Genomic DNA, 21,905 nt, shown 5'->3' on the forward strand with positions numbered 1-21,905 from the left:
CATCCTGCCTTCCCATCACACCCCATCTGAGAGATTCCAACCCCGGGGAAACAGCACAGAGCAGCATTCCTCCCAAGGCACGAGTGTGGACTGCAGCCACCGCCACCGCCTCGCCACCGCCCCAGTGTGTCTGAAGTGACCAGCAGACACTCAGGTACCAGACAGCACATCACAGTCAACCAGAGAAGACACTGAGCTGATGGCTCCTTCCCTTCAAGAGTGCACAGATGCAGGCAAGGTCTCTGCCCGCTAAGAGCCTGTAAGGCACAGAGCTGGCCCTCCAGGTACGCCAGACGTGGGGCCCTGGGTGAGAGGCTGCTGGGCTGTGGCAGCATCGGAGCGGAAAGAGATCTTTGTAGCTCCTGAGAAAAGGTAACAGCAGAGTCCCAGCTGACCCGACGCCCCGGCCCTGACCTACCTGCGGGTCTGCCTGTTGCTCGCTGGCCCTGGCGTGTGCCACACGCAGGTTGGAGCCGCTGATCGGCGATGTGCCAGCCAGGCCCAGCTTGCACAGGGGCAGCGCCAGCCCTCTGTGAAGGTGCTAGTCTGTCTTTCTCCCACCCCCACCGGCCAGCGGGAGCTGCCCCAGTCACTGAGAGGAGCGAGAAACCAGCTTTCTATACGGGGATGGAATGCACTCGTGAAATAAAACACACCACTGGCACAGAGGTGCTGCCCCTCGGCTGGATGCAGGATTTTACATAGTGCTCAAAATCCACGGAAGAACCCTCGTTTATATATATAAAAACATTATAAACAAATAAAACATAAGGCGATATAAGGCGTGCACTTCAGCTTGAGTCCAAAGGAATAATATTTTCTAACTGTGAGGCTAAAGCTGCTTTGCTTAGTTTTACTTTTTGAAAAACCCACTGCATTTAAAAAATAAAGAATTTGCTTTTCTTAAAGCTAGATCATTAGTGTAATGATTAGGCATCTGCTGATAATCAGCTTTCTGGAAGGTCTCAGAAAATGGGTAGTTTTCCTGTTTGGCATTTTGAAATAAAACTGCAGATCAGGCAGGGCTTTCTGGATGACTCTTCCTTCTGCGACTTAGGGAAGTTTAGAAAACACCACGCATTTTATACTTATCGCTCTCCCCCCCACCCCACCACCCCGCTTTCAACATGCTGATCAACTAACAAGACTCCCAACGGAAGCTTGGCTTTGGCTCGCACCCTGGGACCCACCACCCTGCCCGCTTCCTGCTCTAAGGCAGGACGGCGCAGTGCTTTGCTGATCTGCTGACAGAAGGGGAGGCGTCTGTGTACAAGACATGTTCTCTGACCCACGCGAGCGCGGCAGCCACGTCTCCACGGGGATGGCGTGATTGTTCTCAACACCCGCCGCTCGAAGTTGCAGTTGTGGCAATGAGGGTGTGCTTGTTCCGTGGCCGGGCAAAGCCGCTATGGGCTTAGAAGGGCGTGTGATCGGGCAGGGGTCCGTCTCCACTCCCCGTCGGGGAAGGTAGGTTGTCGCTGCCATTCTCTCTGCCACTGACAACCTTAGACTACAGATGGGAAAAGACCAAGAAAGAAGAACATGAGACAGAGCGTGCCTGCCTAGCAGATCCTAGGCCCATGCTGGGAATTCAAGGTGTCCGATCTCTACGTGAGTTTATGTAACATGGACACCGCTTAGCAATAAAAGAAACAAATCACCAACATGGGAAACAGGCTGGATGTCTCTCTAGGAAATTACAGAGTGAAAAGAGCCAATCCCCAAAAAGACTACACGCCGCATGGCTGCATTTACATGACGTTCTTGACACAACAGAAATGGAGAGCAGGTTAGGGGTTGCCAGGGGTGTAGAGCAGGGGGTAGGCAGGCCGCAATCTTTGTGGGGATGGTGGAGCTGTGCTCTGCTGTGACTGTAACAGCCATTGTCTCCTGGTTGTGACACTGCAGGATGTTACCACCGGTGGAAACTGCACAAGGTACAAGAGCTCTCCGTATCATTTCCCATAACTGCACGTGTACCTACAATGATTAGTGATGTGTCCCACCCCAGCAGAACTGGGCGGTCCAGATCCAGTTACCTTTATGGTCCCAACTCGGTCCTCAAATGACTTGAAGGTGGCAGAATTCCTTTAAAGAGAGAGAAAAATGTCAGTATAAGGAACACATTGTTTTGTCACCCTCCTAAACCTGAAGGAACTCGGGGTTAGGGTCATCCTCCGGAGAGATCCCTAGGTCTCACTGCAAAAACGTGATGAGCCAAAAAAAGGGGAGGGGGCACACATGTTCGGAGGCTTCCCCAGGACAGAACCGAGGTCAGCCACACCCCCCGACTGCAGAACAGAAGATCTGCGTGCCACCAGCTGGTGAGCCCCAGACTTCATCTGGGCAAACTGCAGACCCCTCGACTGGGCAGCCGGGAGATGCTGGGCACGTTTCTGCTGCGCCCTAAATGCACACATTTTGGGGTTACGGAAAGTCCCACGTGTTCTTCACACAGATCTCTCACAGAAGTCGAGCAAGAGGAAAACCAAGGAGCGTTCGGAGAGCAGAGGGTGATGAGGAGGCAGAGGAGAAAGCAGGCCAGGCCTGGTCCCACCCAGCCCCCAGCCCCCTCCCTGGCTCCGCAGCTCCCTGAGCCCAGGCCTCTGGCTCTGGAGGCAGCCTGTTAGTGACCCCCGGCACGCTCGGGGGGCAGCAGCTGCAGCGGATTCTCCTGGGACGCGGACATGAGCTCTGAAGGGACCCAGGCTGCACTACAGAGCAGGAGCGAGCACAGGTGGGGACTTCGAGGAGGAACAGGTCTCGGCTCTGGCTGTTCTCAGGATAAACAGCCACCATAAAAATATTGGAGACACCTGAGACCTCTTGGCGTGCGCAAGCCTCTCTGCCCCTTCCGGCCCCGCCCTGAGGGCAGCCCTGGAAAGTTCCAGGTGGAGCCCAGTTTGGGGCCTCACCCCCACCTGCTCTTCAGCCTCGAAGAGGTATCTCCCAACCCTGAGCCAAGAGGACGCTGAGGGGGAAGGTGGTCCTTGGTTCAGGGGTTTGGGGAGTGAGACGGACCAGCCGGAGCCACCCCCTCCCACCGGCCTCCCAGTGGGGTCCCAGCGGGCTCGCGGAGCCGTGGGGTGCGGGGGCACGTTACCTCATGGCCGGCATACTTATGGAGTGGCGGATGGAGTGGCTGCTGCTCGGAAGCGTGGTAGGAGCAGAGAAGGAGAGTTAAGGCATGGACAGGACAAGCCTCCCCAGGCAGGAAGCTGAGGCCCCGCCCACCCCGCACCACTGAAGCACAGAGAAGCCACAAGGCTGCCCCCCGGGGGAGAACCAGACCCGGGTGCCCCTCGCGCGACCCCAGAAGCGAGACACTGCCCGAGGAGGGTGCTGGGACAAGGAAACTAAGACGCCCTTAGCCTGGGGTGCTAAAGACACTTCTGGTGCCAAGAACCGCCAGGTGTCCCCACGTGACTTCACAGCAAGCTCCAGAGAGACCAGCAGGGCAAGAAGGAATATTTAAAGTCACAGACTGTTCTGGATTTGGGTTCCAGACCTCCAAGGCAGAGGAGCGGCTTGATCAGCACGAGGTAAAGGACACTCAGGAGGCTGTCTGACCCGGTCCCAAGCACCCCACGGCAGAAAGAGCGCTTGGTTGCGGGGAGGAGGAGACCAGCTCCACTTTGAGGGGCAGGACCGCTTCAGGGGGAGGAGGACATGGGGACACGACGGCTTGGGGGCTGGCAGGGCCCCTTCCAGGAATAGAGTCAGGGGTGGGCCGATGGCTACTCAGTGAGGCCGGCTCAGAACGGGCAGCGACAGGACCCAGCCGGCTGCACAATCAGGGGAGAAGCCCTGCACCCGTCACACCGCTGGTGACCACCTTGCTGTGCTGGCCCCACCCCCACCTTCATCCGCACAGCCTCCCGAGGCCCGCCGTGCCCGGCGTGTCCAGCGTCAGTCTTACCTAAAGGAGTGTGAGAAGGGCCGAGCCCTGAGAGCAGCGGCAGGAGAGAAGAGATGCAGCGTTAGGAGGGGCGCCTGGTCCTGCCCCGGCCCCTCTGCTTGAGCTCTGGAAGAGCACAGGGACCCCGGCGACCACGCTGCTGGAGGAGGACACGTGCCCCCTCTCCAGCCTCTGCCCCGCCCTCCCGGATGCGGTCACATACGAGGGACCCTCGCGTCTGACTACGCCACAGACTGGAGAGAAGAAGCCCAAAGAAACAAGTAGAGTGAGGGCGTGAGGTGCTCTTCAGCCCCGGGGGTCCGTGCCTCACCCAGGACCCCTTCAGCCTGCACTCCAGCTGGGCCGGGGCGCCCCCTGCACCGTGACAGGGCCTGCGACACCCCCAGGGCTCAGAACTTCATGCTCTGGCTCCATCACCACAGATGACAGAAGCTGACCGAGAAATCTGAGCGTTTGCAAGGGCAGCTGCCTGGGGGGGTGGGTGGGGAGGGGGACGAGGCCACCCCAACATGCAGATCATTTCAGAAGTGACAGTCTCATGGCCTGATGTACCCACACCGCTCTGGTGGGCGGCAGGACCTGCTCCGCTCGGTGGGAGAACGAGCCCAATGGTGAAAGGAGGCACGTGTCCCGTCAAAGATCACCCAGCTGGACGGAGGCCTGACCCTGCTTTAACTGGGTCTTTGGCCCCAGTCCAGTTCCCCACCCCCGGGGATGCAGGAGGCCTCTTGACCCGGGCTACTCCTGGACAGGCCCTTCGAGACACCAGTGTGGGGCTGCTGTCCTGAAGGACTGAGCAGCACCTGACCCTGAACGTGCAAGGGAGACCTCCCTGGGCCTGGTTCTCCTGCTCGAGAAGCGGGCAACTCCGTCAGCCCCGAGCTCCAAACCACGGAGGTAAATGGGCCTTGACCTCAGAAACCACCTGAGACCACGTGGTGAGGCGATGGGGACACACCGAGGACCCTGAGACCCCCAGGATCACAGCACCACTGGAATCATGAGAGCAAAAGCAGCAGCAGTCACAACAGGCCCCGGAATGAGACCCCAGCCAACAGGCACCGTGACCACGCACCGGTGCCTCTGCCGGGCTGACTCACACATGGCGGGCATAGGACGCGCAGCGACACGGCCACTCCAGGTTCTGAGCAGAGAGTGGGGGCAGACGGAGCATGGCGTGGGCCGCGTCACTGCTCCCCCAGACCGAAGCCGTTCACGTGAGGAACCGCCCAGCAGGCTCGCCCGCAGCCGCTTCCACCCACGCCTGGGGCTCTGCCCTCTTGCCTGCTTTCCACCCAGAGTGCTCTGAACACGCTCGAAAGTGAGTGAGAATACAGAACATGAGCGCGTGACACCAAAAATGAAAGAGAATGTTCCCCGAAGAGGACGAAGCAGACCTCTGTCACCTGCTTCAGATGCCCTGTCATCAGACCAGCCTCTGCAGGAAAGCACAGACCCGAGCAGACACCCCGCTCCCCTCGCTCTGTGACGGGCCCTGGGAGTGAATGAGGCCTGGCCGCCAGGGGCGTGTGATCACCGTCGCCAGGCTTACCCCATCCTGGCTCATGTGGTCACAGTAGGCACCCTACCCAGCGTCAAGGGAGACTCGATCCAGGAACACACCCAGAGTCAAGCGTGAGCCGAGGAGCGCGAAGCCTTGGGGAGCAATTGCCACGGGCCCTCCTGCTGCCAGGGCAGAGCCACTGCCTGGGGGGGCGGGTCCCTCCTGTGCCCGAATCACAGCCACGGTGGGCAAGGCCTGCATCCGAGTGCTGCCCGCAGGGACCCCCAGTGTAGAGTGTGCACCCCTGAGGCACAGACTGCCTATTACTGACTGTTCCGCTTCTCCGAAGGTTTGAAGTTTTTCAAAATAAAAAGCTGGGGGGGTCGGGGAGAGGAGAGGTGTAACGATGTCAAACAAACACGGAGAAAACCTGAGCACGGCTCCAGGCACCAGGTGTCCTCTGCTCACCCGGGTGGGGCCTGGGGCTTGCGAGCGCCTGCGGCCAATCGGCCAGGGCTGGCCTCCTATCTTGAGGCCCACGAGGCAGCCACAGGCTGTGAGGCAGGGAAACGCTTACCCTAAGCAGGCAAGAAGGAACCCACTCAAGGGTGAGAGGTGAGGGATCAGGTCCAGGGGGACCCCCAAGGCCATGCTCAGCGGGCCAGACCCACGGCAACTCCACCGGATTCTTGGCTATGAGGAGACGGGGCAGGGCCGGCAGTGGAACCCTGGGAGCCAAGTCCAGGGCTGGCGACGGGGGCGACCCGCACTGCCCGCCGTCTCGCCCCTCAGTCCCAACAACCCCGAGGGAGGCCCTCTGAGGGCACCGTGAGGAGTGAGCTCAGCCAGGGGTCACGCCCCGGCCTCTGGCTCCACGGAGGCCCTGCGGGGGCAGCAGCCAAGCCCAGAGCAGGAAACTCAGGGTGAAGCCTGGCTTGGGAGCGGCGTGGCCATCAGGCTGGGGGTGGGCACTGCTGCGTGTGGTCCACCTACTGCCCGGGCCCCCCACGCTCCCCGGCCCCAGAGGCACTCGGGTGGCCACCAGAGTCTCGTCCGCTCTGGGACAGAACACTCAGTCGGGGGCCCTAGTGTGCAGCCGCACGCTCTCTGAGGGCAGGCCTGGCAAACACCCCGAGAAACACCACGCTCGTCCTCGACTTGTCCAGGCTGGCGGGCCACCCAGGCTGATGCTGCCCCCAGGCCGAATCGCTTTCTCTCCATGGAACTTCAACAAGAAGCACCGCCTTCACCAACCCCAAGTACCAAAGTTACCCACAGGCACCAGTGACCCCACCCCCACCCCTCACCCCGAAAAACATACAAATAAATGGCAGAGGTAGCCGGTAAACAAGGGTTTGTGAACCAACTGGTCCGGGGCTGGCGTGGCCACACCTGCGGGTGGTGAGGGGCCCCTGAGGCATGTGCATCTGAGCCCGGAGGCTCAGGCAGGCTTCCTGCAGACCCTCTAGTAGATCTAAACCCCCTAAAACCCCACCTGCCCGTCCCAAGTCTCAGGGTAGAGGTGTCGGGCCAGAGAGTCTCACCTCATGTCCCCAAGCTTCCGGCTGATGGCAGAGCCCACGGTGGACAGGGCTGCTGAGGTCTTCTGTCCTGCCTGAGAGAGGGTTTCCTGGGTCTTCTTGTAGCTGGAAGGAGAAACACCAGTTAAACCAACCAAACTGAAGGCGCAGCCATGCCTCCCCACACCAAGGACAAGGCACCCAGAGAAAAGAGGGGGCGGTCAGGGGGGTTGAGTGAGCCTGGCCACCAGGGAGAGGACACGTGTCCTGTCTCAGGGCCCCCAGGGGACTGCATGAGGGGCAGACGCAGCACTGCCAGGTCACGACCCCCCACCCTGTAATAACACCGTTTTCTGCTCTTCCTGTAATGCAGGCTTCCCTCCCCTCTGTGGAAACTTACTTGCCCCACCTCTCTCGACCCCTGCAGCAAAGAGGTGCACAGAGCCTAGGGCCTGCGGCCAAGCAGACCGGCCCCTCAGGCCCTCCTGGGGCTTCTCTTTTCTCTTCTCATCTAAGACAGTCCTCTGAGGACAGAACAGCTCAACCACACCCACAGGGGATGCAGCCGGCAAGTGCAGCAGGTGCCAGGCCAGCCTTCAGACCCCGAGCAGCCCCTCCAGCCCTCCACCCTCCTGTTCTGCATCTACCATGTCCTTTGAGATCTGGTTCAAGGGGGTGGTCTTAGCGCCCCAAGGAGAGAGCCTGTTCCACACCCTCCTGCCCCATCCACCCACAACAAGATGGCTCGTGACCTCAACGGCAGTGGCACAGGCACGGGTAGGGTGCCTGGGCCACAGGGACGGCTAGGACACCCTCAGGCCCAGGCTGAGAGCCAACACCTACAGCCGCCAGCACCCTCCCCCCCGCCCCCCGTCCAGCCCCCACCAGAAACAGAAGACACAGCAGCCTGAACCCAGAAGCTCCTTTCTAGCCAAACTGGCAACCCCACGATAATGGCTCAAGATGGTAGGGCTCCAGGGATGCCAGCCGGCTCCGGCCCTCCTGGCACCCCCAGGTCACAGAGGGCTGGCTCGGAAGGCACCGGCAGTGGGGCTTCCCGGCCCCCCCTTTCCCATCCACCCCGCACCGTCGCCCTCGGGAGGCCCCACTTGAGCGCCTGCTACCCACCTCCCTCAGGCCAGCCTCCTACCGGGAGCCCTGCACTCCCCGTCCTGGGGGGACAGCCTGGCCCCAAGCACCCTGGAGGGGCCTCCCTTCCCCTCAGCTGCAGCCACTCACAGCACAGCAGGGCCCGGGCCTCAAAACACGTGTCACTTCCCAGCAAGAGTTTGGAAATATCTTGAAATAGCTAAGACATTTAAATTTATCTCAGTTTCCAGAAGATCAGTGATTCTGGAACACACTGCTAATAACGGGGAAAAAATAATTTCTAAAATCCTTACTGAAAAATCTGCTTCTGCGTTTTCTGGATTCAAAAACTAATAAGATGCCTCATTCTGAACCCAGGCCTTAGAAAACCCTGACAACGAGAAATTCCTCCCCTGGTGATAGTCTGACACGATCACAGAACTGAAGCGAACAGGAACTCAAAGTCCAATCACCTGCCCAGCGACCCAGGTATCTGGACAACTGGGGCCTGGACAGGATCCCCTGGGCCGAGCGACAAGGTCCATTCTAGGTCACAGCTGATTCATACTAAAACCGAAAGTCCACACCCTCCTTTCAGAGGGTTTCCACACAGACTTTGGTGGCAATTCTCTCAGGCGCCTTCTGACTTCAAGACGCCTTTACCCGGAGCTGCCACCTATACCATGGCCTGTCTCAGTGTCTCTCAAAACGGTGGCAACAGAAGTGGAGCATCGTGAGGGTGACCTAGAGGGGGGCCCAGGAACTGAATCACCAAGAGGAGAGGCGCGTGCTGTGGGCCACTCTGCAGGGCAGCACCCCTCTGGGACAGATGTGGTGCAGAGGCCAGGGCAGAGCCAGCGTCTGTGTCCTGGTAACTCGGCCCCACCCGTGCTTGAGAGCACCAGGCTGTGTGGCTCTGGCTGCTGCACCTTTGGAAATTCCTTTCACTTTTCTTTTTTTTTTTTTTTTTTTTTTTTTTGCGGTACGCGGGCCTCTCACTGTCGTGGCCTCTCCCATTGCGGAGCACAGGCCCCAGACGCGCAGGCTCAGCGGCCATGGCTCACGGGCCCAGCCGCTCCGCGGCACATGGGATCTTCCCGGACCGGGGCACGAACCCGTGTCCCCTGCATCGGCAGGCGGGCTCTCAACCACTGCACCACCAGGGAAGCCCCCTTTCACCTTTTAGGAAAACAAAAGCCTCCTCTCCCATGATCAGTGAGCTGTCAGTCAGAGGGAGGCATCTGCTGGATGCTCCTCCTCCAGGACCCTCCCTTGGGGGGCTGTCTCCGCCTCCTGCTCGGTGGGGCACGTGATCCCAGACTGCCTGGCCAGAGCTACAGCTCCCTGACCACAGTGAGAGCACAATCTTATTGTTGGTCTGCAAGGCTGGGAAGATGCCATCCAGCCCCACCAGGCACCCCTTGACCACAGAGGAGCTAGCTGAGCGCAAAGCCACCGTGGGGAGAGTGGAAGGGGGAGGGACCCAGGTTGGGAGCCCCGGGCAGAGACTCCCCGTCCCTCCTAGGCTGACACTATCTGTAGCTGTGCTTTCTGTCACCTGTGACCAAAGAACTCAACATGCCAACGAGTGACTGTGCAATTTATTGGTGTCCAGGCAAAGCACGATTTTAGCTATGATCTACCTAGAAAAGGATCCCATTAGGAGATCACTTCACGACCAACAGAGCATGGCTGCTGAATCAACAGCTGGCCGAGGGAAGAGACCCCCTCCCAAATGGCATCAACACACTCATGACAGGACCACTGCACCAGAGCTAAGTGCTCAGGCTGCACACACCCGCCTCCTCCCCCAGGGCGGCGCTCTCCGAAAGGGATCCACCAGCACACAGATCACGAAAGACAGGGTGGCTCCGAGGCTCTGGACACGGAACCCCAGCAGCGGTCTCCGGCAGCCACCGCTAGGGAGGCACCAGTCAGGCGCCCCTGAGAGTGCAGAGCAGCTGTGTCGTGTTGTCCCCATCCTGGGCTATCACTGCAGAGATGCCTCCAGCCCTGACAACTCTACCACCAGACTTGGGGCTAAGACCTCGTGGCTGCTGCCTGATGAAGCGCGTGCAAAGGGCCATCCCACCAGCCACACCTGCAGGCCCAGAGCCACAGGGTCCGTTCAGAGGAGTCAGAACCGTGATCGTCGGAAACAGTATCCCAGCAGCTTCCCGTCAACCGGCTTTACAGAACAGCACTAAGATCTCCCAAGGCTATTTCCAGCTTTGGTCTGCACCGTGAGCCGGCCTGCAGCGACGGGCTGCCCTACCAAGCCACGCAAACAGCATGAAACTCCAACCACCAGACCCACTTTGTGCCCAGCTCCCCTCGTGACCCCAGGCTGCAAAGGCTCCATGCACACAGCTGGCCAACCTGGGCTTCCGGGAACCTCCAAGACAAGCTGGGTCACAACCGTTTCCTCTCAGCCCAACACAGAAGGGCTTTCTGCCCGTGCCTTCTGGCAACCACGACAGCACTTCCTTCTAAGCAAGACATCCCAGAAAGTGACTATTTTAAAATGCTGCAGGAGCTTCCCTGGTGGCGCAGTGGTTAAAGAATCCGCCTGCCGATGCAGGGGACACGGGTTCGAGCCCTGGTCCGGGAAGATCCTGCATGCCGCGGAGCAACTAAGCCCGTGCGCCACGACTACTGAGCCCGCGCACCACAACGAACGGTAGATCCCACTCGCCGCAACTACAGAAAGCCCACGCACAGCAACGGAAGACCGAATGCAGCCAATCAATCAGTCAATAAAATCTAAAAAATAATAATAAAATAAAATACCGCACCCCCCAGTTCAAAGGCTATAACCGGACTGGAGCACGAATGAAGTGCTATTACCTTAAGAATCTCAAATAAAACGTCGGGAGTCCTTCTGAACCAGAGCTCCGTCAGACACAGAGAGCTACCCAGGAGGGTTCCGTGCTCTACTTATTTTCTGTGTGGCTGAGCGCTTGGCGCTTCTCGGGCCAAAGGAGCTCCGAGATCTGACCCACACGGCCCACGCTGCGCCCCCAGCTCAAGCCACCCCTAAGTGCAAGAGACCCTGAGAGCATCACAGCTGGAGCCAGGTCTGCAGGGGAAGGAGGGGGAAAAGCACCATCAGCATCAGTCCAGATGGCGCCCAAGGTGCATCACCAGCCAGAGACGTGGCCCAAGCTCAGCTCTGGCCTCTGATCTGAGGGACACACATCAGGCAGGGGGAAGCTTTCAGTGCGGTCTGGTGGCGGAGTGAACTTCCTTCAGCGTCTGCACCCTCTCCCAGAAGCATTGAAAGGACAGTTTCTTTTGTGTTTGAGAGGAGAAAGATTATATTAAAAACAAAATAGCCCAGAAACACCACAACTAGGTCTGAGCCAAGCGTGCACAGCGTCCCTGCCCCTCCGAGCAGTGTCAGGAGGGAGAGGATGGAGGTGCCGGCAGCAGAGGCACTCACAGGTCCGACTGGGTCACTTTCTCATTCCACTCTCCAAGTTTCTCAGAAGTCCTCACGTAGCTAAAAACAGAAAGCCTGTGGTAAATGATTTAGAAAAACCACTTCAACTCGGGTTTCCAACTTGCAAGTGAAATTCCAGGGAAAACAGGGAAGGACCACTTGGCAGGAAGACTGAGCGCGCAGCCTGCTTCTGCTCAGCACCCGCCCTGCAGGCCCAGGTGAGGCGTCCGCAGGGCCAGACGCCCTCCTCACGCCGGAGCAGGGCCTGCTCATTCGACGGGAGCTGTCTCCTGGGGAACGGCTGGGAGGAGCAAGGAGGGCACAGCCCATGGCCCCAACACAGTACTCCGACCGCTACCCTTTGGGGTTCAAGGCCTACAATTTCCTAGGACAGAGAACTGGGCCTTTCCTAGGGCAGATTTATGAAAATGGACTTGGCCTTCCTGTGGGAACACGGCTTCTCAGATAGTGGGAAACATCTCCCATCCCCCCACCTTGGAGGATACGTTTCAGAGGAGCCACACAGCCGCACTACCCAGATTCAGAGAGCTGTGGCACGCAGGGTCTGGGTCAGAGGTCCTGACCACGTCATGCTCAGGAGAAGGACTCATGTCCACTTCAGCAGACGCTGACCTGTGGGGACCACTGGAAAACCAGCCTCATTAAGCACCTAATTCGTGTTCTCTCCAATTTAGACCCTGAAACATATTCTTCTCGTCAATTTCTGCTTGGACAACTAGCTAGCATGTCTGCCGCCTTTTAAAAACACGTGTAGACTCTACACTCTTTGAATAAATACAAATTCAGTTGCTGGCAAGGATTCAGGGCCCTCAGCTGGCTGCTTCCAAGCGGCACACTTGCCGCCCCTGTTCCCAGGAGGCCCCTCACGCCCCAGGACTCAACGCCCATCAAGCAGGTAGAGCAGACACTCACGCGTTAGAGACCTGTACATCGTGCCAACCCCTGGACAGGTTCTGCTTCAGGCCCTCCAAGGCAGAAAGGCCCAGCCTCCTCTTCAGCTCTCCACAGTGCCTCTCCTTGGCTGCCAGCACCTGGCGCAGAGTGACAACTTCCTCCTCCACCTGCAAAAGCACGGTTACCAGGACTCAGCCACCACTACGGCGGGAGGCGACCACCATCCTTACACACGTCGCAGTGAAGGCCTTCTCAAAATCACCTGAGAATCTTCCATTTACAGAAACACAGCTCGTCTTAGGAACAGTCTACAGCAGGCATCGGTTCTGTTTGTATGGGGCACCAGCACCTCGACTTCTGGAGAACTGTCCCGCCCCCCTAAGCCGAGCGTTCTGGCGGGGCTACTGACCACAGCTGCCCGCCCGTAGGCGACAAGCAAGGCCTGTCGGAGCTCTTCCCTGGGACTAGGAACGGGTCTTAGACGAGAGCAGCCCCTTCTGTCCAGGCTCTGGGCCTGGGTGTGAGTAACAGAAGGTGGGAGGGTTGGCAGCCAGGCCCCATCTGCACCACGGGGGAATTCCACACGTCGGGGGAAGGAAGCAGAGCTGACACACGGATGGATGGCCAGAGACCCACGTGACAGAGAAACAACCCTTGTGACAACATTTGTGTTCCCAAGGTCAGCTGCAGGCCTCGGCAAAAGCCACTTACACAAGCCCAAAGAAAATTCTCTTTTTTGCTTAAAGTAATTTGAGTTGGGCAACAGAAAAAGTCTTGACAATAACGACCAGAACCTTCTCATGTCTTAAAACAAAGAGTGAACTACAGAGAGGAGCACCCTTTAGAGCCTTCCTACTTTAAATTCTCAATACTTCCTGCTCCTTTGTGAACAGCTACTCTTAAAAAAAAAAAGTCCCTTTCTTAAAAAAATTACTGTTTGGATTAAGACACTAACAACAGCCTAGAACCCTATATATCACTAGGTTCTGCTTTAGAAAATACTGAAAAAGAAATGATTCAAAACTACAGGATCATCTAAGGCCAAACTATTACCAGTCACCCCAGCAGTGACACTCGGTGACTTGAACTTTCCACTTATGGTGCTTTGGGCACATGGGCTTAAGGGCACGTGGACACGCAAGCTGAAATTTTTAAGAAACACAGAGCTTCTTCATTTTGCAATTCACCTCTGATAGAGACCTTGTGGTTTTATTCTCTAAACCAACATGTCCTGAAATAAAAGGCAAAACATAAGTCTCCTGGGACTTCTTGCTGCTTCTCCTTTAACCTCCGTTCAATTCAGAAAGGGCGGCCCCCTCTATGGTCTAAAACCTGGTCCTGGGGCTGCGTTTGTCCACATGACCAGCTCTGCTCAGACCCAGGCCTGGACCCAGGATGTATCAGCAGGGGCTTGTTTCCGAACACGGAGCAGAGAACTGCAACAAGCGTGCTCCAGCCTCTGCCTGACTGATGCCAACAAGTTCATTTCCCCAGATTCTGGAATCTCAAGTGAGTCACTATCAGACTCTGTATCACACCGTAAAAAGAAACACTCTTCGCAGTTAGTCTGAATAAAAATTATACGCAGAGACTTTTGTTCTTAACTCCTATCTCCTCTTAAAGAGCTCTCACTTTAAAAGGATCACAAGAAATGCTTTTTACAGAAGAAGTATTTTTAAAAGGAAAATGAAGACCCAGGGACAGATATATCCGTGGGGGTCTTGAAAATGTCGTGTTGATTCCAAAAGAGAAACTCCCAGCAGATGGTGTGCTCAGAGCAGCTGCCCCACGTGGACGTTCTCCTCACGGAGCACCTACAAAGTGCCAGACACACGCAAACCAAGGGCTGCAGAGGGCAGTTTCTGTGGGGCTCCAGGGACAATCTCCCAGGGCAATTTCTCCAGAGCACAGCCAGCACTCTGGCCCCCCATTAGGCTGGGAGGGCCTCACAGTCACCCCCGGATGGAGAGCCATGACACAACACCTTTGCAAGCTCAGCCCTGAGCTCCTCCGCCTCGGCATCTGTCAGACCCTCAACAGCAGGAGCCTGGGCGGCCACCGCTGTGTCCACAGGGACGTCCGTCATGGAGTCGGAGAGCAGACCTTTGTTAGGAGAATTCAGGTTGATATCTGCCAGAGACAAAATGCGGTCAGAGAGCATCAAATAAGGAGTCACGGAGGAATAGAGGACAGAGATCTCCACCAAGGAAGAAAGCAAGGGTGCAAGGGCAGGTTTAGGGGAAAGGGGCGGGGGACCCGTGGAGACAATGCCTCTTCTCTGAAAGGTTCTGCAAAGATGGTTTTGGCCACCAGACTGAGAGCAGCCACATCTCAGGCCACCCAAGTTGCTTCTTCAGGTTCTAGAAATGCTGGCACAAGGCAGCCACTCCCTAAATCTGGTTCCTGTAAGAATACTATCTTCACAGACAGGAAACCTTTGTTAAAAACAAAGCCGCTGGATCTAACAGCTCTTCCATGTTTTAGCGTGAAGGAACTTAATACAGCTGTAAACACAACCAGCACCACTTTCCAATCAGCTGCTCCGCCAGGGCACAGGCTAAGATTACACACAAGGAACACAGTCATCCAGCCCCTGTGGGGAGTCAGCAAAACAAAATCCATTCAGTTCATCCTCGACCCTCACCCCACAGCAAGAAGGCTGCGGCGGTGTGCAGAGGGCACTGCCTCCTCACACCTCTGCTATACCCAGACCAGGTTCGAACCCCTGCGTCACGTTTGCTCTCCACGTTAAACGCACTTTCCTATATGCACTAGAAGTTTACAAGAAAAACAGGTCTACGTCAGTTCTTTCCAATTCCAAATGCAAGGCCGTCGTCGTTTAGTACATTATACAATCAGCATTGAAAACAGCTTCCCTTTTGATCAGCACGTTCTGTGAAGAGACGGGCTCTGTATGGTGTTTGGCACATTTAAAAGTAAATTAAAGGGAATTCCCTGATGGTCAGTGGTTAGGACTCTGCGCCTTCACTGCCGAGTACCCACGTTCAATCCCTGGTCAGGGAACTAAGATTCCACAAGCCAAGCGCGGCATGGCCAAAAAAAAAAAAAAAGAAAGAAAAGTAAATTAAAGGCACAAAGGTTGCAAAACAGTAAAAGTGTCTTTAACTGCAGATATGTTTGTCTACTCTAGAAACCCTAGAGTCTGCTAAAGATAGGCGAAATGCCCTTAAAACCAACGACACTCTATTTAGCTGGGCGTGTCATTCCCTTCACATGTCCCACAGCTGGAGCCATGCACTTCTGTGGTGCTCTAGAGATGTTCTCTAAATGAAGCTTTTCTTTTTAATCAACAGATTTCAACATTTAACTGAGATCAACCTACGTGGTTTTACTTCATCGTTGGTACCTGCTATGCTGAACATACTCAAATTCAGTAAGTGCCTTAAGATCACTACAACTTTTCTATTCTTAAAAAAACAGATGAAGGCCCTCAGACAGTGTCTGCTTATAAAGCTAAAACTGGATCCCATGGAAACCACCCCCAGATAAAACTGTACACTCACCAAACACGCTGTGCACTGCCCAATCACTGGGTGAGACCAAGCTCAGTACCCCCCTGCAGGCAGATGCCATTCACACCCTGACTCAGAGGAGACCAAGGTCCTTACCAAAGGACCTACAGAGAGAATTAACACGGGCTGGTGCAGTAGGCAACACTAGGGGGCTAGAGCCCCTCACCTGGGTGAGTCTCAGCTCAGCCCGTATAATCATCTGCAAAATGGGGTTTTTTTGGACCATTCTAAAAAGGTTATTCCGAAAATGGAAAAAGATCTGAGAAACAGGCTTGGAATGGTGTCTGGTACATAGTAGGCGCTCAGTAAATGTTTTCTGTCGTTCTCATGACCTGAACCCCACGCCTGTGACAAATTCTAATGTTTAATTAATATGCTGATACAGATCAAACGATAGAAAAGCACCCTGAAATCATCCAGTGTAGTTACATCAACGTAGCATTAGCACCCCCTCTAGAACCCCAGGATGGAAGACAGACTCGTACCACCTCCTCAAGATCTTAAGCTTCTGGGCCCGCTCCACACGCCGCAGCGGCCATCTCAAACTAGTCTGGGATGTCTATTCCGGAAACAGGCCTGGTATGCTGGGTGTGCCCCAGACTCACTGCACCCTTCCCCCTCCAGACAACTCTGCAATAGGCTGGGCTCCAAGCTGCGTTGCCACCCAAGGGGCGCTGCGCCCAACGCGAGGACGGCGTCGCCTCGCCTCCCCTCCCCTCCCTGGGCGCCGCGCACGGCACCTCGGCCCGCATCCAGGGCCGGATGGAGTGTCCCCGAGGGCCCTGCGCGGGGACCGAGGGCGGCCCGCCGGGCAAGAGTCGGGAGGGGGCAGAGTGGGAGCTACACGGAGTGACGAAACCCAAGACTCTGGGGCGAGGGGAGGGCGCTGGGGAACCAGTGCTCAGAGCGGTCCCAGCGGGGGCGGAACACTCGCCAGGAGCTTCTAGGCCGCGCGCCTGGGAGAGGAAGAGGTGCCGCGGGATGGGCGGGCGTAGGCGGAGGGGCCCAAAGGCCGCCACGCGGCGCCGGGCCCGCGGGTACCTTGGCCGGCGGAGTCCATGTTTAGGCGGCGACCGGGCCGCAGCTGGCGTCGAAGCCGGGGTCGCGGGCGCAGCGGGAACCGAGCGGGCCGCACCAGGTGTCGCTCGCCGCTTACGCACTAGTCACCTGAATCGCCTCAGGCGCCGCGGCATAACATGATCAACTGCGCGACGACCCACTTCCGCTTTGACGCTTGCTCCGCCCCCCCCCCGTCCCGCCCCTACGAGCGGTGTCCAGTGAGGGAGTGATTTGGCCCAGTCCCGGTTCATCAGCTTCAACCTGATTGGCCGAGGCTGCGGACGAAGCCGGAAGGGGAGACCGGTCCACCAGCGAGAAGCACAGGTAGAACGGTCTTGAGGTGCACGGGGTAAGGTGGGAACTGGGAGGACCGTGAAACATGGCGCTACGGGATCCCGGAGGTGGGCCTCTTGGAGGTCTCCATGGTGTTAGCCGCTGCCGCGAGCGCCACGGCTCACGTACTTCGGCGGGTCAGACTCAGGCCGCTCGCGATCCCTCCGAGGCCTGACCCACTGACTTTGGGGCTCTTTTTCTTTTTGGGTCTGTCCTTTTTGTAGGGATTTTTAAGTTGTATGAGGGTTGCGCAGAAAAAGGCGCGACCACGAGTTGCTCTCTTCTGGCTGGAGGCGCCCCTCGACCCCGTGTTCTCTCACTTCCTTTTCACAGCAACCCGGTGAGACGGATGGGGCCCTCCCCAGTTTACAGATGAGAAAACTGAGGCCAGAGTTACTTGCCCGTCACTCAGCTAGTTGAGTTGCTTCCTGCAGACTCCGGAGAAGAGTTTGCCAAACTTGTCAAAGGAGAGGTGTGTAGCCATTAGGCAACCCGGTCCCGCTAAAGCAAGTCCCACGACTACCCTTCCTTGGCTACTAATTGCCTCTGCAAGCAATCCTTTAGTGCAGGGGCTGGGGCTGCACAGCAGGAGGTGAGCGGCGGGCAAGCGAGCGAAGCTTTATCTGCCGCTCCCCATCGCTCACATTACCACCTGAACCTTTCCCTCCCCCCTGTCCGTGGAAAAATTGTCTTCCACGGAACCGGTCCCTGGTGCCAAAAAGGTTGGGGACCAATGCTTAAGTGGTATTCAAACCTTGAGGATCTGACCCTTCTGGACAGCATCCCCCCTAACAGCCAAGCCACCCTGCATGTACTGATCCCTAGGAAGGAAACCCATTCCTTCACCTGGCTAACTCCTCTTACTGTCTCAGCTCAAAGCTCACCTTCTCCCCATAGGTCTTCCTGGTACTTTAGGTCACCTTAAGTACCTGCCTCTGCTTGCACTGGCCCAGGTGCATCCAGGCCAGGTCCTGCTCTGGGGCCGTCAATTATATGCCTGCCCCACTTGCCTTCTTTCAGCTTTTCCAGAGTTTCTAGCTGAAACCACCCTGGCCAGCCCCTGTCCCCAGGGGTTGAGGACAGCCGTAGCCCCTTCTTCATACAATTAAGGGCAGGTGGTAAGGATGCGACTGCATTTCAGAGGGTGGCGGGCAGAGCGCTTGTCTCTCATTCTGTACGGCGTCCCTGAGCCAGGAACAAAGCAATGAGTGGTCAGTGTGGGTGTGTCTGTAGTCCCACCTGGACTGCCTGCCACTTACTCTGAGTTTGTGGTTCCACAGTGAACCCCATCCTGTAGAAGCCAGGAATGGGGCGGGGGGAACCCTATGAAGCAGCAGCATCGCACTCCTGGGGAGGTCCAGCTGCTAAGACTTTTACAGCCCTTCCAAAGCCAGTGTCCTTTCATAGTTAGAGGCGACTTGCACAGACCCTTCAACACTCATCTTTCCCAGAGTCATCCTGTAACCCAGGCCAGGTGAAGGACGCCTCCTGGTGTCCCACAGCCCATGTTCACACCATCCTTTCTAGGTGATCAAGGCACCCATCACGCAGTGTTGCCATAAACTGGGTCAGGTTAATCTTTGCATTCCCTCTAGGAGCTGGGAGCAGACTGGGACCGTCCCCAAATGTTGGAGGGAGGAAGAGAAAGGAGGGAAGGGGATGCCCCAGTAAGGGAGCATGCCAGGTCCCTTTGCATTGCCCCACCCTCCCCCAGACACCAGGTGGGGATCCCGGGCAGGGCCAGCTTTACTGCTTTGGGGTGGGGGGTGGGAGAAGGGACACGCAGAAGCACGGTCTACAGCCTCCAGGGCAACTGGAAGTCCTCGGGTTCCAGCGGACTGCAGTGGGTCGCCTCCACGTTCTTGAGGTGCTGGCGAGCCAGGAACAGCGCGAGCTGCCGGCGCCGCCGCCGGCTCAGGCCCTGGCCCACTAGCCAGGGGAAAGCGAGCCCGTGCGGGCCCCAGGCCTCCTCGTCCTCCTGCCGGTCCTCGCAGCGCGCGCGGTAGGAGCGCAGCAGGGCTAGGCACCACTCGTCGCCCACGCGGTAGCGCGCGTAGAAGGCGGCCTCCTGCGCTAGGCTGCCGGCACGCAGCCATCGGGTCACGACAGCGAGGCCCTCGCGCGCCATCACGGCTGGGTAGCGGTGCTGCAGCAGGCGCAGGAGCAGCTCGTTGCCGCGGTGGCCCTCCACGTCGCCCGACGGCAGGGGGCGCAGGTGGCCCGAGGTGCTCACCACGTCGTCCAGCGTGCGCCGGAGTAGTAGCACCGGCCCGGGGTAGCGGCACAACTGCTCGGCCACGTTGAGGTTGAAGTGCTCGCGCACCGTGCGCACCACCAGTCCCTTCCAGCTGTGGGGCATGACCTTCAGCGCCAGCGGCACGAGGTCGTCAAAGGTGGCATCGAGCACCAGCGCGCCCAGCTCCGGGTACGTCATGGTGGCCCACGTGGCTGTGAAGCCGCCGATGGACCAGCCGTAGACCACCACATGCGCGGGCTGGAAGCGCAGGCGGTGCAGCGCGTACTTGACCACCACATCCATGGCGTTGGCGTCGTGCTGAGGGAACGGCGCGCCCGTGCTGCCCCCGAAGCCTGGGTGGTTCCAGCCCAACACCGAATAGCCGGCCTCCAGCGGCGCCAACAGACAGCCCATCTCGTAGAAGCCGGCGTTGCCCTCGCAGCAGATGACGAGGCGCCGGCCGCGGCCATGGCTGCCCGGGCGCTGGCGGCCGTCCATGAACATGGTGTCGATCTCGTTGCTGTCGCAGGCCACCAGCTTGGCGCGCCGGCCGCGGTAGCGGTCCACCAGGCGCTCCTGGCCCTGCTGCAGCAGCGGCAGCAGCGCGCGCGTCATCAGGAACATGGAGCCGGGGTACACGAGCCAGCGGCCCATTGAGTGGGCCAGCGCGTAGCTGGCGAGCTGGCCGGGCAGCTCACGGATCTGCTGCAGGAGGCACTGCGCCTGGCTGCGCGCCCCGCGGGACGGCCGCCCCTGCGCGTCTTCGCCCAGCGCCGCGCCCCACAGCAGCCACGCGCCCGCCGCGGCCGCCGCGCACGTCAGCGCCCGGTGACCGCTGCGGCCCCCGGCGGCGGCGCGCACGTCGTCCCAGCGGAAGTCCACAGGCCAGCCGCGGAAGTTGTAGGCGTAGTTTGCCATCAGGTAGATCTTGAACAAGTGCACCTGCGCCTTCACGAAGCAGACCACGCACATGGGCGCCGGGGCGCTGGGCCCCGACAGAGAGCCCTAAGGCCCAGTCGCTGGCCGGATCGCGCTTGCAGTGGGAGGCCTAGGTCCGGCCCGGAGGGCAGCGGAAGGGGCGGGCGCGCGCGGGGCCGCCTCGGGACATGCCTCCTCAGGGCTTGGCCTTTATGACCTGGGCCAGGGGAGGCATCCTCTGCCCGGCGTGGGCCGGCTTTGTGAGTCACCATTGCCCGGGAGAGGCGGCACTCTCTGATGGGCGCACAAAGGGTTCCCGGGCGTGGTGGACCGCCCCTCCCCCCCCCCCCCCCCCGCCCCCGCCCGGGCCACAGCCTCAGGACCCTGGCGCGGCCACACCCTCGCCAGGCCCCCTTTGGCCCGCGTCCTCCCGGGGCCTCATTAGCCTCTCACCCACGCGCAAGGCCACCTCCACCCGCGCCTGAGCAGCGTCTGGCCCCCTCCTCCTTGAACTGTAGGTGGACACACAGGCCAGAAATCAACAGTGCTGACCTCTTCCTCGGTCTCACCGGGAAAAATGCAGGGCTGCCCACGGCCCTGAACCCCCGCCACCTCCCGAGGCACCTGCCCTGGTGCGAGAGGGAGCAGAGACAGGACGAAGCAGCCCTGGGGATCAGGCTGTGTGAGAGTCTGCAAAGGCTATGTGGGCCCCCCAACAGGCCAGCCAGGAGGAGCAGCTCCCTGCCCAGCCCTCCCGGTGCAAGGGTGAAGCCCGGGAAGTCCCTGGGGGAGCAGCGAGGCTGGCCAGCGGGGCTCTTTGCTCACTGCCTGTGCTGCTACCCTCCACACCTTCCTTCCCAGGAAAGGGGGTGAGCGCAGGCCGGACCCCCCCACCGCCCCTGCCCCCCACCCCCGCCCCCGCCCCGGGCTGTTCTGGATCCTCTTTCCACCGACGCCTGCAGAGGCGGTGACCTTCTCCAGGTGGGTGCTGCCTGGCCAATGTTCCTCATTTTCAGCCCCTGGTCGAGCCCTCCTCTCCCTGAAGCCACCCCACAAGATGTCCCTTCTGCTTTTCTGGAGGGCCCTCGTCGGTTCTCCTTTCTCTCCTGCACCAAAGTGGGCCTGCCCACCTGAGGGCAAAGAGGGCAGGGCAGAGTCCATGGGGGGAGGCAGAGAAGAGCCAGGTTCCGGGGGGGCTCCTTCAACAGTTGCCTGGACCTGAAAGGCAGTTTGGCAAACCCACCTGGACCCTCGCAACCCAAGAGGCCTGCCTTGGAGACCCCAGCCCTCTGGGGAGGGGGCTTCAGGCCCCAACAAGTCCTCTCTGCTCTCCTGCCCTGTGAAGCTGAGTTGGGGGCATTGCTGGCCCAGTCAGCTGCCACCAGGCTTGGGACACAGAGCTGAGGACAGCTGCTGTCCTCCGGGGTTGCTGGGCAG

General features: G+C 58.7%; 2 protein-coding genes across 6 annotated transcripts; both read right to left on the reverse strand.

The window, feature by feature from the left end:
- Positions 1–1,371: 1,371 nt before the first annotated feature.
- On the reverse strand, positions 1,372–17,145 carry TPD52L2 (TPD52 like 2). 5 transcript variants are annotated; one of them, XM_028498672.2, is made up of 9 exons: positions 16,964–17,145; positions 14,374–14,519; positions 12,408–12,556; positions 11,475–11,534; positions 6,968–7,069; positions 3,920–4,024; positions 3,104–3,145; positions 2,040–2,088; positions 1,372–1,510 (listed from the first exon to the last, which is right to left on the reverse strand). In XM_028498672.2, the coding sequence occupies exons 1-9, from the start codon at positions 16,980–16,982 to the stop codon at positions 1,415–1,417; spliced, it is 768 nt and encodes a 255-aa protein (XP_028354473.1). In that variant the 5' UTR covers positions 16,983–17,145; the 3' UTR covers positions 1,372–1,414. The 5 variants fall into 5 exon arrangements, with proteins under 5 accessions (XP_028354473.1, XP_028354476.1, XP_028354474.1 ...); XM_028498675.2 differs by having other exon boundaries at positions 3,920–3,946; positions 16,964–17,143; XM_028498673.2 differs by lacking the exon at positions 16,964–17,145 and adding an exon at positions 16,408–16,483.
- A 1,897-nt stretch (positions 17,146–19,042) lies between these two features.
- Positions 19,043–20,827, reverse strand: ABHD16B (abhydrolase domain containing 16B). The gene has a single exon (XM_024128383.2). It carries the CDS (start codon positions 20,520–20,522, stop codon positions 19,110–19,112), a length of 1,413 nt encoding a protein of 470 aa, XP_023984151.1. The 5' UTR covers positions 20,523–20,827; the 3' UTR covers positions 19,043–19,109.
- Positions 20,828–21,905: the final 1,078 nt, after the last annotated feature.

Source organism: Physeter macrocephalus, chromosome 14 (genome assembly GCF_002837175.3).
Source record: "Physeter macrocephalus isolate SW-GA chromosome 14, ASM283717v5, whole genome shotgun sequence".
In the NCBI taxonomy this organism is placed as follows: Eukaryota; Metazoa; Chordata; class Mammalia; order Artiodactyla; family Physeteridae; genus Physeter; species Physeter macrocephalus.

Coding starts and splice junctions, on each gene's coding strand:
- TPD52L2 (XM_028498672.2), bottom strand. Junction 12,557..14,373: donor TCAGGGCTGAGCTTGCAAAG/GTGTTGTGTCAT, acceptor GTGCTTTTGCAG/GTGGAGGAGGAAGTTGTCAC. Junction 1,511..2,039: donor ACCGAGTTGGGACCATAAAG/GTAACTGGATCT, acceptor TCCCATCTGTAG/TCTAAGGTTGTCAGTGGCAG.
- ABHD16B (XM_024128383.2), bottom strand. CDS start 20,522: ATGTGCGTGGTCTGCTTCGTGAAGGCGCAGGTGCACTTGTTCAAGATC.